The sequence below is a fragment of the Triplophysa dalaica genome, chromosome 24, assembly GCF_015846415.1.
Source record: "Triplophysa dalaica isolate WHDGS20190420 chromosome 24, ASM1584641v1, whole genome shotgun sequence".
Classification (NCBI taxonomy): Eukaryota; Metazoa; Chordata; class Actinopteri; order Cypriniformes; family Nemacheilidae; genus Triplophysa; species Triplophysa dalaica.
Window position 1 is genome coordinate 15625725 of NC_079565.1, and position 18293 is coordinate 15644017.

At 39.7% G+C, this 18293-nt stretch overlaps 2 protein-coding genes across 2 annotated transcripts in view; one reads left to right on the plus strand and one right to left on the minus strand.

The window, feature by feature from the left end:
• The window catches only part of mafb (MAF bZIP transcription factor b), a 58647-nt gene extending 53380 nt beyond the window's left edge, over positions 1-5267 (plus strand). Inside the window, exon 3 of the mRNA XM_056739609.1 lies at positions 5130-5267. The gene's annotated coding sequence lies outside the window, so the exon portion shown is untranslated. The remainder of the gene's footprint in view (positions 1-5129) is intronic.
• wwox (WW domain containing oxidoreductase) overlaps positions 5098-18293 on the minus strand; it is a 193158-nt gene continuing 179962 nt past the window's right edge. Inside the window, exon 9 of the mRNA XM_056739610.1 lies at positions 5098-6333. Within this exon, the coding sequence (XP_056595588.1) occupies positions 6142-6333 (192 nt within the window). The 3' untranslated portion in view covers positions 5098-6141. The remainder of the gene's footprint in view (positions 6334-18293) is intronic.

The window sequence follows — 18293 nt, forward strand, 5'->3', positions numbered from 1 at the left end:
CAAAATTTTACTTGGATTCAATGATTCAGCCATTACACACTGTTGTGTGCTATTGTCGGGACCTGGGGTTTCTAAATTGTGATCTGCGGACGTCTATAGATGTTCTTACAGATGAACCTTTATATGAAAAAGAGTATTTCTCTCCTACTGAAACTAATTCAAATAAATAATAGATTAAAAAAAGTTTGTTTTATTCAGATTGTCATGACATTGTTTTCTATAAAGATGTTTCTCCCAAAAAATGCATTTGAGGGTCCCTAGCCCTAAAACCTGCTGCTCTAGACAATAAACCGCATAAGCACATTTTATTATGTAGTTAAATAGTCTGTTCAACGTTCTTCCCATTTGCTCGGCATAAATAGGTTCCGATTTTCCCAAACGTTAAAATTGCAGTAATCCCATTCTTTTTATATTTTTAGCAGCGTTTATTCTCCATATTCAACAATAAGTGGTTCTCTAGCCAGCTGTCTCAAAGCTCTACAGCGCTATTAAAACCGTGTTTCACCGCAACCCAGGCGTTTCCAGACCCTGCATCCGCGCCGCCGCTGAGTATTGTTTAAAGCCATGGGGTATTGTGGAATAGAATGAGGTCGACCAATCTTTTCAAAACTAATTATAATGTTTAAAAACTAAACACCAGAAGCAATATTGGGCCAATAAAACGGAATTAAAAGCTCATTTCTGCGGGGTAATTGCACCACACAGCGCTGATATTAAACACCTGGCATGTGGCGCATCTTTCCGGTTGGTCTCCACTATCCGCAGATGTGCCGGAGCTGAGCGTGTCGGAATTCGAGCGGTTAGAGGTTAGACCCGCAGTCCCAGACGTCAGCTGTAATGATGGCTTTGTGACAGGATGTGATGTCATAATGCCTTTCTTCCTCTATCCAAACAGGCAGAGGGAACGGTCGAGTGATGCGTACTGAGTGTGTCATTGTAAATGGGGGTAGATTAAGCGGATGCATTGTGAAAGGCTTTTGGTTACAGCCGGGGCTGTACGTACAGGAAGTGATACAGACATATAGTGGGGGTCAATGGAAGATCCGTTTACCTCTGAAAGTCACCTTTTGTATTGCATCACTGCCGCGTCCTGGATGGGACCATGTAATGCTTATCAGCATATTAGTAACACTAGAGTTCTTTCTATTACAGCTTTTACCTCGGAAGTCTGGGTATATGTGAGGTCTCAGTGTATAGATGTATGATGGACGGTCTGCAACTAGACTGCTATTTTAGGTTATGGACACAGCTTTAAAAGTCTAAAAGTACAGCACATGTACCAGGGTAGAGTGATTATGGTATCGGCTGTAAATACCACTGTATTGTGATATAGAACATGGTATTGTATGACATTCCTTTTAATGTATTCGCACTTTCTTAAAATTAACAGTAATAACATAAAAATTGCAGTAATAATAATAAAAACGATAGCTATTCTTCTTCTTCTTCTTATTATTATTATTATTATAACAATAGTATTAATAAAAATAAATTAGTGGTAGTAGTAGAAGTAATAATAACAATACAAATATTAATATTAATAACAATTATTATTATTATTATTTTTATTATAAAAATAGTATAAATACTAATGATAATACTAAAAATAAAATAGTAGTAGTAGTAATAATAATTATAACTAAATAAATAAATTATAAAAAAAAGGAACCACAGTACATGTGGCCAAAAATCTTGGTGTTACAATGTGAACATATTCATACGATATTCAGCGATATTCAGTTCTGTTTGGTTGTGATGTAGAATATAAGGATGATTTAAGGTATGCTTGGGGAAATAGAGCTGTATTGTGCACTGAGGTGAGTAAGTGTGTATAAATTGTTGTTTCCGAGATCAAGGCCGGCCTTTGAAAAACGGCCCACTGTCTCACGACCGGCGAGGTGAAAGAGAAAGCATTGATTAACTATCAAATGATTCCAATACGATGATCAATAAGACTCGGCGGAAGAAAGCAGAAAAACATCCCCTCATGAATCTTCCTGTGCCTCACACACAAAGGCCGTCTTGGTGGACATGGACGGCTGTAGAAGCAGGAAGAGAGGTTATGATGGTTCTTTTCTTTTTATTTCAGAGACTTAGGATAAAGAAAGATTGGATTAGATGAGTTTAAAAGGGTCTTCCTGATCTTTTTAGGTTGACCTGCACTTACCTGACGGTTTCTCAGCTCGACCGCTGAAGACATGTTTTCAGTTTGTGGATTAATTGCTGACCCAGAATGAACGCGCTGGTCTTACCGAGGACTAGATTTCCAGCAGTGTTTGTGGTCGACTTGGTGTTTTGAGTTTTCTTGAGTGTGAAATGTCTCTATTTTAAAGCCTGGCCAAAGTGTCACTACAAAGTGACAACCAAATACAGATTGATTCAGTCAATCAGAATACACATATCATTGGCATACTCTAAAGTATAAAGGATCATTGAATGATTCACTGAACAAATCTTTCTGGTGAACCAATTCAAAAGATTTGAATAAAGTCCCAAACCAAATAATGAATAACTACAATAATATACTTTCTTCATGCAGACGGGAAGATGCAACAAAGATGTTGTTTTTGGTTATATGTGAATTGATGCCTTGAGCATTCACAGAACTAAACAACAGTTTCCATCCAGACACAGCTGAGCATTCGCTCCTCCTGCTGGGGAGGCCAAAAAGGTCAAAACAGGCAAACGACGGCCACCCAGACTCCCCCGGAGGACGACAGACCCAACAGTTTCCCAGAAGCCCTTGGGGCACATAGCTCAGACGGCATGTCACCTGTGGCACACTGTCAATGTCGTGCATGTTATTATTGACTTTTGTTAGATCTCAGTGCATTCAAGAATGATTTAAAACTGGTCATGTTTGTAGGTCAAGTGGTTGTCAACCAAATGTTTAAGGGCTTGTGGTAGTTTGAGGCGTATTTTTTCTTATAAAACAAGCTAGACCAATAGATGACGTTTGTTTGAAAATGGTAGTAATGTTCAGAAGGCGTTTTCAGGGTTTATCCAACACTATCTGTTCAGTATTTTGTGGTCAATCTATTTTTTAAACTCGATTTGTTTTAAAAAATCTGTATGTGGTCTGAAAGAGAACACAAGTGTAATTTACAGAGACTGCCATGCCATTATATTCTATATTTTCAATGTAATTTTGGTTGAATTAGTTGAATTAAGTGTTTATTTGATTTACTGCATTTCTCTTAAAGCTAAAGAGGACGTGCAGTAGTGTGTTGTTGAGTCTATGTGCCGTCGGAGGTTTTTCCTCTATCTGTGTTCAGCCATTTGCAAACAATACAGCGTGTGACACCTGGCTGGCCCAGAAACACTTCATCTGCGTTCCCACTTTATCTTCCGTTATCCAGGATCGGGACGGTCCCGCCGGTTCCCACACGCACACACGAGCGGTTTAGTGGCACTTCAGGTTTACATGCTTCACATCATTAGCTATCCTCCCTCAATATCAGACAAATAACAACCAGTCCCTGCTCTTCCTCCAGCGAACTCTCTTTCTCTCCCTCGATCAGGGGCCCATTCATTACGCCGTGACACTTTTACTGCCTCTACCTCTCCCAGACCGCGCTGCCTCTCTGGAGAGAACAGATAGAACAAGAAAGAGAGCGCGAACAGGGAAGAGATGGAGTGGAACCAGAAATAGAGTGGCGTCCTACCTCTAATCCCACACACGCTCGCAAAACACAGAAGGAATGACTTGTTTGTCTATGCGTACCGTCGTGTGAGACAACCTCTTGTCCATGTGCTCGCTCGTACAAGGAATTCTGGGAACACCTTGTGTGTCTGCTGTTGGTTTTCTACACAATCTTGTGTGCAAATTCTGCTTTGCAGCATGGTCTCATACTGTAGTGTGTGTGTGTGTGTGTGTGGGAGAAAACAAAGATAGGCCACCTGCGCCGAGAAGGGTACGCCATCTACACGCACATTACGCAACCCTGTTTGCGCAGGAGAGTGTGTACTCTGATTTGAAGAACTGGTTGTGTAACGCTCACATCTGCAACGCTCACGTGTCGAACATATTTAAAGCTGCAGACTGTAACTTTTGCCTCTCTGTCGCCCTCTCTGTTTAAAGCATTGAATTGCAGGTTACTGTAAATATCTTTACTTGAGTTGTCAAATTACATCATATGTGCAATCACACCCGATAGCCTAATTTATGGTCAGTTTGGGAAAACAGAGAATTACAGATTATTTTATATACTTGCTCAGTAACTGATTTTTGTAACCCTCGCCCCCCAAAATTCTGATTGCAGCTTTAAGGTGTAACAGCGCATGTAACGCATGGAGCCATTCATCAGAATGCATCTGTGTTGGAATGGGAGCTGGAAGTTCTTTTCTTGCCCGCTGGTCCGAGATATTGATTCCATTGGCCGCACAAGCGTGAAAGGGAGGGACATGCCTCTTTTATGATTGGCTTCTTGATGTGTCAATTACTCTCCTGGAGCGAGTAATGCGTGTGACAGGCGGTTTGTTTATGGAGTTGTTCCGGGTCATGGTCAAAGCCTCGCTAAACACACAGGATAGGGAAGGGTTCAGCTCCTGTCACCCCTGGGAAACTCGCTCACCCCTGACTGATGGCATAGAAGGACTTCCTTGCTTTTTTAATCTCCTGAGTCCTTATAACTGAAACTGTGATATATTTTTTTTTTTTAAGAGTTGCACAATTGACACAGTGTTTAATAAGTATGAAATAAATGTTTTTAGTTGCTTTTTGAATCAGGCTGTTCTGTATACACAATCTACTTTTAATGCTAGGCTAGTTTACTAAAATAAATAATTTTGTTAATGGTATTTGTAAGGAATGTAGGGCCAATTTTACATAGCTTTTTTCTTCTGTTTTAAATCATGTGCCTGGTGCACTGAAAAAATAGCTGTAAAACAGTGTCTAAAATCAGGGATTAATTTCAGATAGCTTTGCAGCGTGTTGAAACATAAGATGTGACTATCATACAATTCGTTGTGTGTAATTTTAATAAATGGAGAAAAGGAAAAGTGGTGACTAGTGGTGTTTTATTCAAATGGGTTGAAATGAAAAATGTTATAACACGTGACTCTTTCTCTAGAATAAACAGAGCGTTTCTTTAGGAATGATTTTAATCTTTCTTTATTTCTCTTTGCAGACAGTATTACACTGGAATGCTTCTGGCTTAGGGTGACCCATGGCTCCAAGACTGCCACAAAGCACAACCTCTCCAAAATCAACCCCGATGAAGACGATTAGAAGAAAAAAACATTAAGGAATGAAAGAAATACGAAACCCTTTATCAACCTGAGTGCCATTCCTTAGCCTTACCCACAATCCCCTAGTACTGACTTCACCCAGATTTACAGCGAAAAACCCAATTAGCAAATCCCTGCATGTTGATGCAAAAACAGACGATACCTGGAAATTCAAAAGGAGCTTCACCAGATATTTTCAGACATTGAGGACTCATTTTCTCCTTCTGCCACCAACGGCCCTCCAGTTCTCCAAGCAGATGCTGTTTTACTGTCCAACATTTTGTATGAGTTTGAAATGGTTTTTGAGGCTCCATCAAGTTAGAAACGTCAACAGCATTCAGCGTCTTGTGTATATTGTGTACAGAATACCAATGCTGGGTTGTTCTTAGAAACGCAAAATTGCCATGTTTGTAAATAGTTCGCAAATTGTACATTTCTGGCATTATGTCTTTGTAGGTTACGCCCCTTACAACATTTACTCCACATTTTTATCGGTACAGACATTGATCTCCAAACAAAAGAGTATTTGTATGCTGTAAACATCCACCATGAAAGGTGATCTTCATTTATATGTAGTACCCCCTTAATAGACAACTCAAACATTAGTGCTTGTTACGGAGACATTTATAGAGTGATCTAGACTTAGTTAAAACCTTAACGCAGGATTGAGCGATTACACCATTGACATGAGAGAAACACAATTGAATTCTCTTTATCTGCCGTAGAAGCCCCAGCCGCTTCTGATTCCCAGATAACTTCCATCTTTGATTGCCAATGTCCTTGTACAGTTCAGAATTGCATCTTTTTCGCCCCTCAAATCAACGATTATTCTACGCTTGCATCCTCCACACAGATGTTCACACAGGTGACCCTACAGGGGGTCAGGGGGGGCGTGAGGCTACAAAGGAGGGGTCAGAGCGCCTGAGGCAGCGTGGATCGCTCCTGGATAAGCCTCTCGCTGAGTTCCCACAGGCTGAGAGCGGCCGTCGGGTCCTGAGCCTGCGGAGAGGGCAGACAGCGGAAGCAGTTGTTGAAGTACATCCCTCCCAGACCCTCCAACTCTGGAGCCACGGCGCAGTAGACCGTAGTGGCCGCTCCCTGTTGCTGCGGAAAGACCAAGAGGACAAGATCAGAATTAACAGCTAATGGATTTTAATTTGTGATACGACAGCCAAGAGAAAAGTGGAGGACGCAGAGTAAATACCAAAGACAGATAACACCGATGCCCAGTGTACAAGTCAATAAAACCACCGAGAGTTTTGTGCTCTCTTAAAACTGATCTTAAATATGGGAAACCTGTTTCATGCTCTTTCAAAAGGACAGAACCCATGAACTGTGAGTTTGTTTAAATGGAGTTCCTGTGTTACGTGGTACATCACACCCTTGGCTATCAACAAACTGCATGCTTACATATAGGTACCTGCCAAATATTAGTCTAGGAACCACTGGGATGAGCTGGTTTATGGTGAACGTGTTTGTATTTCTGGCAAGTTCTATAAAAGCTTGTAAGGTCCACTCAAAACTCTGTCTAATGCTGTATCTTCTCATGGGTTCAGCAGAAAAATCAAGCGACAAAGGGCAACAATAGCAATGACATGCACTTGATGGTTTCTGCGCAATAAGTAGGAAAAACAGGATATATTACTCCGAAACTGGAACTGAGAAGTATTCAATTGGCAGGTATATTGTATATCGCTTGTACGCCTGCCAAGAAACACACACGCACGCAAAAACAGTATAGTTGTAGATACTGTACATAGCAGAAAGGATGCGCTTTAGGGAAGTCTTGTAAAGACATCTGTGGGGCAACCTGCCAAAACTGTCCATTTATCTCATGTCAAAGGGATTTCTGGATGTCACTGAGTCGATGGGGACTTTCTGTCACTGCTGCAGAAAGCGTCTACGTAGACACACAGACAAACATGAATTTGAATCCTAAAAAAAGGAAGATTCAGTGGAAAGATAATGGGAAACGTACAGTACAATACACAGACACACACACATGTGAAAAAGCACACAAGGGGCGTTTACACGGACTGACTGGAAGTCTTTTTTTTCTCTAATAAGAGTCAACAACAAAGTCCGTTGGCAGTGCAACAGAGTTTGGTGACCTCCAGCGGCATAATCGCTGTCGGTGTAAACGCCCCTTAAGACGGCAATAACTGGAGTCACTTTGTCAAACTGCACAGGGGTATAAAGATAAGATCATTTTTGCAAATTATTCCACAAAACATTTTCTTCAAACACTCCCCCCAATATCCACTGTTCAACACACAGTCAGAGCTGACACAAACTCCATATTCGTTGACCCAGAAGCCGACATACCGTTCAAACAAACTGTCAGGTAAAGGTGTTTCTCCATATTACAAAAGTAATCCCACCCTTAACGCCAATTTTGAATAAAGCGCTTTGTATCATTTAGCTTAAATATACAACATCCTTGTATGTCCGACATCTTTTCTCGCCCCTTGTTTGATTGTTACACAAAACAAACGACTCCTCGCATGTCTTGCAGATGCTCGGCACTCTTCCGCATGGTCAATCGCCAGCTAATTGTTTGGGCGGTCGTCTAGCCCCGGGTGTTTTAACCGTCTCGGGTAAAGAGGAATGAAGATACAGAGGAAAAGAAAACATGTCAGACAGAATTAGAGCCGACACGCAGTTCAAATGTTTCCAGGCGCGTCTTTCATGTCCCCTCTCACAGAAGGAGCCGCTTCACATGCGACTCCTGCAGGAAGTTAACTTCTCTGAGACGCGCATGAAATGGGGCGGCCGCTTTATCTTCAAAAAGTGCAGGAGCGTCTCAGATGTGAAAAAAGCCGAGGCCAACATTTAGGAGATCGCCTGGCAGGCATTTACAGGGAGATGCACCGATGGCCAACTCTTTAAACGCGCGCAGACGCGCAACAGTACAAAGACTTCAGCTCATTTAAAGAGCCAAATCAACAGCTGTAGCTCAAGCTGGCAAAAACTGTGACAGAACGCTTGTTAGAACACACACACACACAAGCATTTGGGAAGAAAGCCAAAGCTGTACTCAGAAATTCAGCGAACAAACTTCTCTCATCCCCATTTAACTGTAGTTTGTGTATTTTTCTCTATCTGTGTGTGTGGGTAAACGTGTGTCAGACGACCGTCTTTTGAAGTACACAGATGCTGCATGTTGCTTTGGTTAGTGCGGCAATAAACATGACATCAAAAGGACGGATCTTTCTGGAGTCTTACCTGCTTTTGCAGCGATAAGTTAATACATATTTGAAGCCGGGGACATGAAAGGACAGAAAATGTCACTCAACCCTCTAGACGCTAAACACCATGCAGTCAGTCAATATGCAAAGATGCACTTTATGGATTCACCGCTCTTGTAATAACATTTAATGTTGTCATATGCACAAAAAGGTATTTGCACTGTTTCAAAAGAAGCTGTGTGAAATCATTTTTCAGGTCGGTAATGAGTAGCTCGAAAGGGAAACCGGCAAGACGTTGAGCAAATTGTCCAAAATCCCTCTTAGCTTTCCATTAGCCCATTAGGATTAACAAATGTGCTCTCAAATCCAAAACCGCAGTAAAAGTTTAGAAATCGCAGAAGTGGTCTACTATATTGATTTTCATAATGTCCTAATATTTATAAGTATGTTCTCCGTGCCCCTCCTGGACTTGTTCAAGTCAACCAGACACGCCTACTTCATCCAAGAAACAAAAACTAACCACCGTTTGGTAAAAGTGTAGTAATCATGCTTTTGGCATGTTTTTTTTCTAGTCAGTAAACTGGTTTCCCAGCCTAAAGTGACCAGTCAAAACCAGCTAGCCGAACAAAGCACATTAGTCTAGTGATCAAAATAGCCACCGTGCTCTTCACACGGCCTTGATTTCACCTCACGCTGACTGGAATTCAGTCCCCACCACTTCAAAGTTAACGCTAACACACTCCGCAAACATGCACATGCTCCCTTACAGCGCGGCGCTAATGCCTTCTGTAATGACGCGATGTGAAGACTAGCATGACTCCAGATGAACTGCGCTAATGGTTGTAAAGTGAGATTTCGGCGCTGGCTAGCATGATAACGTCCCTTAGTCAAACGACCCTGAACCTTTCCTGAACACACTGCGTAGTCTACCTAAAGTATCCGAGACGTTGGACGAACACATGGTTCAATCCCAGCAGTCCCATATCGCCCTGCACCCACTGAATAAAGCTAACACAGAACTACCGGCTAGCTTTCTCGACTTTATTACTGTAATCGCTATCTGAATTACAGCTTAACTCGCACACGCTCCCCGTGCAGACGGCTAGATGGTTCAATTGGGGTTTCGTACATGTGGTTTATTAGAACTTTGAACGCGGAACACATTCCCATCAAGCTTTCTCAGATGCATCCTCACTAAATATAGATCTGTGATTGATCCATTGAGGCTCATGGCTGAAATACCATTTCCTTTCCCCTTTAGCGGTGGGACAATAATAGGCTTTCTAACCGTGAGCCTCCTGCTTTGGTGTATTTAGCTGCGGGAGATATCGAGATTGGATTGTCAGACTAAATAAGAGAACACAGATCTTATTGCCGTTACGCTGAACCTTATGGCAGATGACCCTGATGGCTCTTTTGGGCCGATAAGCTGTATGATAAAATACATTAACATACCGGGCCGGGTACTGCTCACATTTATCAAAGCCCAGGCCTGAAAATGAAGAGCTACTTATCGGTTAAACCACTGGTGACCCAGCTTTTACATCTGACGTCAACCCAACACTCTAACTTCTATTAAAAACGTATGATCAATAGTTCCTCATTGTGCGTGTATTCAACGGAAACTTTCATTATTCCTGCAGCAATACTGACAACCAAACCAAAGCAATTCAAATAAAAAGCAACATTTACATAAGCTCCTCTATAAGATATTAAAAGGAAATGAACGTTGGAAAGTATTGCAATAAGTCTATCACTTTCCCTATTGAAATAGAACTCAAGTCTTCCGGTATCAAAGGCAATTTTTAATCTAAACCGCAAACAGAATATCCAAATAAACAGTTTTCTTAGCAATAAATAAGATGTATGGTAAATGAAATCAGTACAGAAATCGTAGAGGTCATTTCTGTGTATGCAATGGATCACTGGGTAGCCCCGCCCACAGTGGACTCTGATTGGTTCTAAATCCTGCTCCTTATAACAAAAGTGTTCCGTACATCTGGATGGATGAGCCCTGAACAAGCGTTAAATGTTTTAATGAACTACAAGTACACACAATACACACCTGATGATGTTTGACTGTATCTAGTGTACAAATTGTGATTTTCTCCACTTTTACCATCAGTATTAAAGTCCTGTGCTGGATGATTCATACAGTAGTTGGCAGGCGTAGTTTTGTTTTTTTCTAGTATCCCCGTGTACACTGCGTGCTGCTGTCGCCCTACAGTTGAATGGCTGTGGTACAGTAATTTCTACAACACACTCATTTAAGAATAACTTGACGAAGCGTGTCCTGACCTCATTGGGTACCAGTCATTTCCATTTGCTTCAAGGAAAGGTTGTTCAATTTTCTGGCATTCCTGCATGTTATAGGTTTCAAAAAACACTGTAAATGATCCCGTCATGTTGTGGGACATGTGTCCACCTCTGCAGTTGGTTTTTCTGTGTTGTACATACATCTGTAAATATCTAACAGCTATGCATGCCGACACTCTAGAAGTTGGTTTCAGGTACTTTTATAATCAAAATCACATATGGCATGTGCTAAAAAATGTTTAAAAAAAGAAAGAAAAATGGAATCAAGAAAAAGAAACGTAATAAAATGATTGGTCAAATAAACACATGTAGAAAAATGTGACTATCATTATTATTTGAATTTTTACCTTGTACCTTTTGGGTTTTCCAGCTGTTAAAAGCAGTTATGTCTTTGGCTGTCATCCCCTTTGTGCTTATTCCAATGTTTTGAGAACTTTTGTAAGAGGGTTGAGGCAAACACGATATCAAACACAATAGTGATATCGAGCTGGGATGGGGGGTGGTTGTAATAAGTATCTGATTATATCTGATTATGGCCCTAGATTTCACAAGCAAACATTCACATGTAAACCATAACTGAAGATGTTTTGTGTTTATGGAATTTTAGTTTTTATTGTTTTTGCCTCCTGGTTGTAAAATTCAACAGCAAGAACCTTTTTTGTTTTGGTTGTAATACTTGCACTCTACTATGACTTGTTCTTCATTATATAAACTGTGTGGTACCTGAATTTGAGTATATGGCCATGTACTGATTGACATTACACCCAAAAATAATGTGATCAGTTTTGCCTCAGCCCTATGCAATGATGTGGATATTTATGACAAACCCAGAGACTTCTGAAGTCTTATGAAGTTTAAGGATCCGGTGGAGGAAAAGGGACCGTTTTTTTAGGAATGTTTCTTTCCAATTCATGATGATCATGATAGCTGGAGGTATCTGATTTTTAATCTGTGCTAAAGATATTTTAAATTTAATAAATAATCATTGTAACAAGATGTTCACTGGTTTGGTTCTTTGACATATCATATGGTGTTTTAACTTCACATCTTATTTTAAATTTGATGGTGATGATGACTTTAATAATCCATAATAAAGATGGTGCCATTTAATGCTCCTCCATATTTCCCACAATTCAACACTCTAAACCTGATTAGAGACGTATGAATTGACTTTGTACCGGTCCAAAAATCATTTGCAGCAACATAGTTTGTTATATTAATATTAATGTTATATATATTAAATTATATTGCAAAAATGGGGAGCAACTTGGTTTCCTTTCATTTTAATTCTACTCTTCCACCTTTCATGTGTATGCACATCTATCAAAACTAAATGTGATACATTTTATAAAATAATAATAAAATAAAGAATGTTCGGTAACACTTTCCTTGAAGCATGTATATATAATGCATGAGTTATTAAAGGGTACGATGCATTATAATTATTCAGAATGTGTGTTGTAATGCATAATATGTAGTTGTTAAGAATTATAACCAATTTAAAATGTGTAGTGTAATAATGAATTGCAAAGTGTTATAATGTATTAACTACAATTATTTTTACATTTTACATTTAGCAATGTTTTAAGAGATAACTATGCTTTAAAACTACTTTTATAATGCATTATACATACATACTTCAAGGAAAGTGTTACCAAATGTTTTTGTAAAAATAGTTCAATATTGTATTAATAAATTTAAGGTTATTAGATATTTACAGATTTTGGGAGCATGATGGCAAAACTTGCTTATCTTATTTAAAAGAGTTACAAACTGCAAGCTCATGGGCTTGACATCCTAAGGTGGACAAACAACATTTTGTGAAGATTGAGCACAAATTCGCTGACTAATTGTTAAAGAAAATAAAATCATTAGTAATTAGACAGTAATTTCTGGATTTTACAAAGAAAAATGTGTTGAAATCAATAGTGAAAAGCGCTAAACTTTCGCAAGTCATGTTAGTTTAGTCGTATCACCCTCCCTCCCCCTAACCAACCTGCAAAAACCTCTGTGACAAAAGAGAGTGAAAAACCAATCCCGGCAACATTTACGTGGCTCCAGTTTCTTTATATCATTACTCTCTCTCTGTCCATCTGTTTTTCTCTCTTTTTTGTTTACCTTAGCATTCAGCGGCGGTGCTCTCAGCGAGCTGACAGCTCATCTGAGCGTGCTCCAGCCAGCTGTGAGGGGGACACTGGGTAAAGAGTAAACAGCCGCGATGGCCATTCTTTCTGCCCAATGAACCGCCGAAGAGAGGATTTACACCACAAAACACACTTCGCAAGCTCTGAGCGCACACACTTCCACGGCCCGTGGTCCGAGAAACGGAGGAATAATGGTCCTTTCAGAATACAGTGGCTCGGACTGAACCATCTAATGTACATATAGAGTCATAGAGCAAACAGAGCCAATCGCACATGAAGCAGGAACACAACAATAGAGTGCATCTGCTCTAGACTCACCAAAAAATCAACAATAGATCCGGAGGTCAAGGCACAGGTGAAACAACTGCAAGAGAGAGATGAAAAAGAAATGCAATGTTTTTCACCTATAATCGCATTAACAGATGACAGCAAGCAACACAACAGACACAGAAAGAAGGAAAATCTAAAGCACTATGGACGTAAACCAAACTCTGCTCATGTTCATTTTTTGGTTCTTTGCCTGTTTTAAGTATTAAACTTCAGGGTTTAATGTCATGTAACATTATTGCGATGGACACGATACTTTACACGGCACGGCTTGATTCACAAAACGTATGAAACTAGAAGAGCACCATCGGCTCTGAAGAGATAACAATGGCAACAATTGCATGACACGGACAAAATGACAAAACATGTAAAAGGAAGGGAGGGATTTCAGGACCACCATTGTCCTCTAACCCACGAGAATCCCATCCAGAACGGAGGGATGGTAAAGGATGATCAATGTGAGCGCAGGACTGCCGGTGAATGAGACTTGATTATTACACTCTCGTATTCTTTTGTCAGGGCCATAAGGAAGCAGGACCTTGCCCCACCACATGCATTAAATCCTATTAAAATCGCCTTCATTACAGTAGAGGCCTGTGTGTAATGGAATGGGGAAAGGCGCCCTCCGTGTCCCCCGAGTCTCGTTCTACTGATGGTGGAGCCCATTCCCACAAACCCATTCTCACTCTCTCAAGGGTGAGTAATAACATTCATGTTGGTGAGGTGTGCTGAGCTGAGCGGCCCATGTAGATTTCCACAGCCTTGGGACAACTGGCTACAGATGAGATTTTTCCTTTTTTTCCTCTGGTTTGTTTGTTTTGTCTCGTTATTGTTTGAAAAACAATACATGTATAAGCCTCACTATGTGATTAAAACACAGCACGCGATCACAAGTCGCCGTTAACATGACCATAGTATATAGAAATGAAACCTAATTACCATGTTAATTAATGTACCTGCTCTTACTTTGTATCATTTATCAGTCCTACATTCCATTTCAAATCTTTCATAAGAATGTATATGAGTCACTTTACTGCTCGTGTGAATAAGGCCGTCCAGGCTAAAACACATGAATTATATCAGTAATGTATAACTAGATAGAAAAATGAAATTTACCAATCCTCCTTTATTTATCTGTGTAATACATATCAAATGTAAAAAAAATCCCTGTCGCATCTGAAGTGACTCAAGCCCTCTATCTGAATGTTGTTCATTTTAAGTCCATTAAAATAATTAAACTGGCGTTTTCTGTAATATTACAATTTAAATAATAATATAAATGGTTATAGTGTCTGTCTGATTTAACTGGATAATAAAACAAGTTTAAATGCATTAATAACTGAAAAAGAAATCAAATCAAACCTCTTAATAACATATTATTTTGTTATTTGCTGTTTAGTTGTTTAACTAAACTAAACTAAAATTAACTAATTGAGTTAACTTAACTTAACTTAACATAACCAATCCAAACCAAACCTAATTTAATTTAACTTAACTTAACCAAACCAAACCAAACCAAACCAAACTAAACTAAACTAAACTAAACTAAACTTAACTAAACTTAACTTGAGTTAAATTTACTTAACTTAACTTAACTTAACCAAACCAAACCAAACTTGGTGTGGCAGTACAAAGAACCGAAAAATAATCCCTGGCATGCTTTCCATTCGCAAAGTACATTATACATGAACTATTCACACACAGTCTCAGTTTGGCTGACTTTAGAGTTCAGTTCGCTTCAGTTCACATGTCAAAATTCATGCGAACCGTTCCGAGGCCCTCCGAAATCAACGTGATAGAACACATTCTGAAACAGAGGGATTGAGAGAAAGCTCGCAGTGGTGTAAGTAATTGCCAATCAGTGTGAAAGACTTTCAAAATAAAGTGCTGCTTGTCGTCAGCTCAAGAAAAACACCGAAACCCAGAGAAATGAAATCAGACAGAGTCTTAAAAATGGCGAGAGCAGGGAATAAACACAGTTCAAGTGGCAATTATTCACCAGCCCATCCTTCTAACGCTAACAGAAGAAAATGGGGCCGACGTGGACCCCGCTGTCCGATAAGATCCAGTGCGTGTCAGGCGTCACATGTGGGGAGGGCGAAGAGGAACGCCAATGGGAGGGGAGGGGTGAAGGAACGAGGGGGGACGCGGAGCACCCAGGGGGAAAACGACTCGACTCGGAAGGACTTGTGCAGCCACTGTGAAACTATCTGGCTTTTATCTTTCGGAAGGACTTCCGAGGTGATCCGAAGAAGGCAATTATTTTCAGCTAATAAAAGCAACATATGCTAAGACAATAAAAGTCCTTATTGGACATCTATTCATTAAAACGGGAGCTGTAAAAAGAGAAGAAGTTTTGCACGGTGACGGGATTGAAAATGAATCAGAAAATCAGCTTAAAGCTTGCCGTTCGGCTACGCTCTGAAATGAGCTGAATAAAACATAAGAGGGGTGTGGGTTTATTGGGCGTACTCTGCGCTTTCAAAGATCTTTGAAGGAGGGAGAAATTGGCAGCTATTTAACCCCGCTCATTCATTTCCGCGGAACGTAATGACTACGGGTCACAGGAAGAAAGGAAATCGCGGGGAGGAAAAAATCCAGTTTGGTTGTGACTGCAGGTCTTTGGAGTTTGATAAAAGAGCTTAGAAGTCTCTCGCCCTCTGCACATGTGTCCACTTCAAAAAACCTCTGCTCATTTGTTCCCCTCGCTTAGACCCGATTACATTCTTTCCACGGGAATATGTTAAAGAATTGCTGTAGGTACGAGCTGATGATATTTCAGGAGTATTTCAAAGGGGCTTGATAACAGACTAGTGACAGCACCGTACGCATAACTGAACGGGGTTCCAATCTCAGGAAACACTCCGAAAGTAAACTTATAGCAAATAAACATTGAACGAAGTGAGCAAATGTATTGTAAATACAATATTGTTTGCATTATTGCACATGTATTGTAAATATGAACACCAGAACGTATTGTGGTCAGGAGGGACACGGGGGGGCTGAGCCCAGGGAATGATTTTAAGGGGGCACAGTGTGTCATTTCACACACAAAAAAATATTTGATACATGAAAATAGTAGAATTAACTGCATATGTGGTGTAAATGATAAAAAAATGAAGTATGTAAATTATTAGTCAAATCTTTATAGTCGATGTTCTTCTGAAACCTTTTATGTCCAAATGTGTTTTTCAGAAAGTTTGTCATTTTACTTCATTGAATTGTAAGTGTACAATAATTAAATATGGTTGTCTAACTTGACAGCCACTTTTTAATGCTTTTTATTTAATAATGATTTATCGAAAAAAGAAAATCACAAAATATGGAGATAAAAGGTTTCAGAAGGACGGCAGCATTATACTAGTACATATAATGTGTATATAAATTGTATAAAATGTTGAATATAAAAAAAATAAAATGTTGCATTGTGTAGCACCTTATTTTAAATACAGTTTAGCAATATGAATATAGATTTTTTTACATTTTCCCAAATGATCATTGCACAGTAGCCCTTCTTTGACACTAACCGATAAACAACAAGGCAGTATTTTTTAGCAGCACACTAGTTTGTCTTTCTGAACGCATCGTCTCTCTCACACTCTTGAGCCTACTGTAGTTCAGAGCACAAACTCCTGCGTGAGCTTGTGTGTTATTAGTGCACCTGATCGTTGTGTAATGGAGGCGCAGGGCCAGCACCGAGCAGCTCAGAGTCCCAGTCAAGCTCAGCTTAGCTCAGCTAAGTCAAGCCCAGCAGAACACAGGTGGATTAATAAGGCCAAAGACAGGTGCACTCTCATCCAGTGCACCCACCTCTCTAATTGGTCTCATAAGGCCCCCTGTGCTGGGAGAATGTGCCTGCGGTCCTGAAGATTCCTTCACTCCAGCGCACACACACACACACACCTGTGAGACGACGAACACTCACAGTCTCTCATTAGCAGGACTCAAGGGGTGACTGACTTAATAAAGTCATTATTACACCTGCGACTCCAAACTCAGAGACAGACAACCTGCCAAATATTGATATGCACACATAGACACTCAGCTCTGAACATAGTAATTATTACAGTATCAGAATATACTGCATAACTAAGAATAACTACAAATAATTAAAGGAAAAATGCCAAATATTGTTTTAAAATCTATTTGGCCATTTTCATAAAAAATATATCTTAGCCAAATTTGAAAAGCTTATTAAGGAAATGATTCTGCTTGTGCATCACAGTTGAGATCCAACATTTAACTAAATCTTTTCTTTTAGCTCTTTGCACTCTGAAAAACGATTGTAGACCAATGTTGTTCCCCATTCAGATCAGAATCAAACCCATTACACACATTTCACATAAGCACAGCAGCTCGATGTGTCTGGAAAACATTTTTGTTGCTGTTTTTTATAAAAAGTGAATCTGCCATCTTTACAAATCATTCTACACCCCTGAATAAAATGTGGTTTAATAATAAAAGCCTCTCCCCGCCCCTTTCTAAACCGATTGGCAACGGTGGCTGTGCCAAACAAAACTTTCATTAACATGAATAACACTTTCTAGCTTTGGACTTAAAGGTAAGATACTTGCTCGGCAGCAGAGCGTAGAACACTGGAGTTAATGAACTGAGCAAACAGATTATTTTCCAATAGTGAGAGAGAAGTGTTGACACAATACTGTACAAACCCGCGGCAGAAAGGGACCGTTCGGCGTAATTGTCTCGGCACAATAAGATCATCTCCTCGTGACAATGGCCTTCTGAGACATATTTTATGCATTTCTGCTATTGCACACATAGCTCCGCTGGTTAGATTCATTTCATTCACAATACAATTACACAATCATGCAGGAAGAAAATACAAGTGAACATCATTGTGTGATAATATAATGCTATCGAGAAATGTATTGAAAAGTGTAAATGAAAATTTCAACATTGAAACTAATGATGAATACAAAGATTTGTAATTGTGTAAACTGATAATTCAGTTAATCATTGATCTTTTTATATAAAGTAATCACACAAATAATTTAAGTGTTAACAAACTGTATTCTGGCATCTCATCATAAATACTTGTTTATATATTTGGGGGAAAAATGCAGTCAGA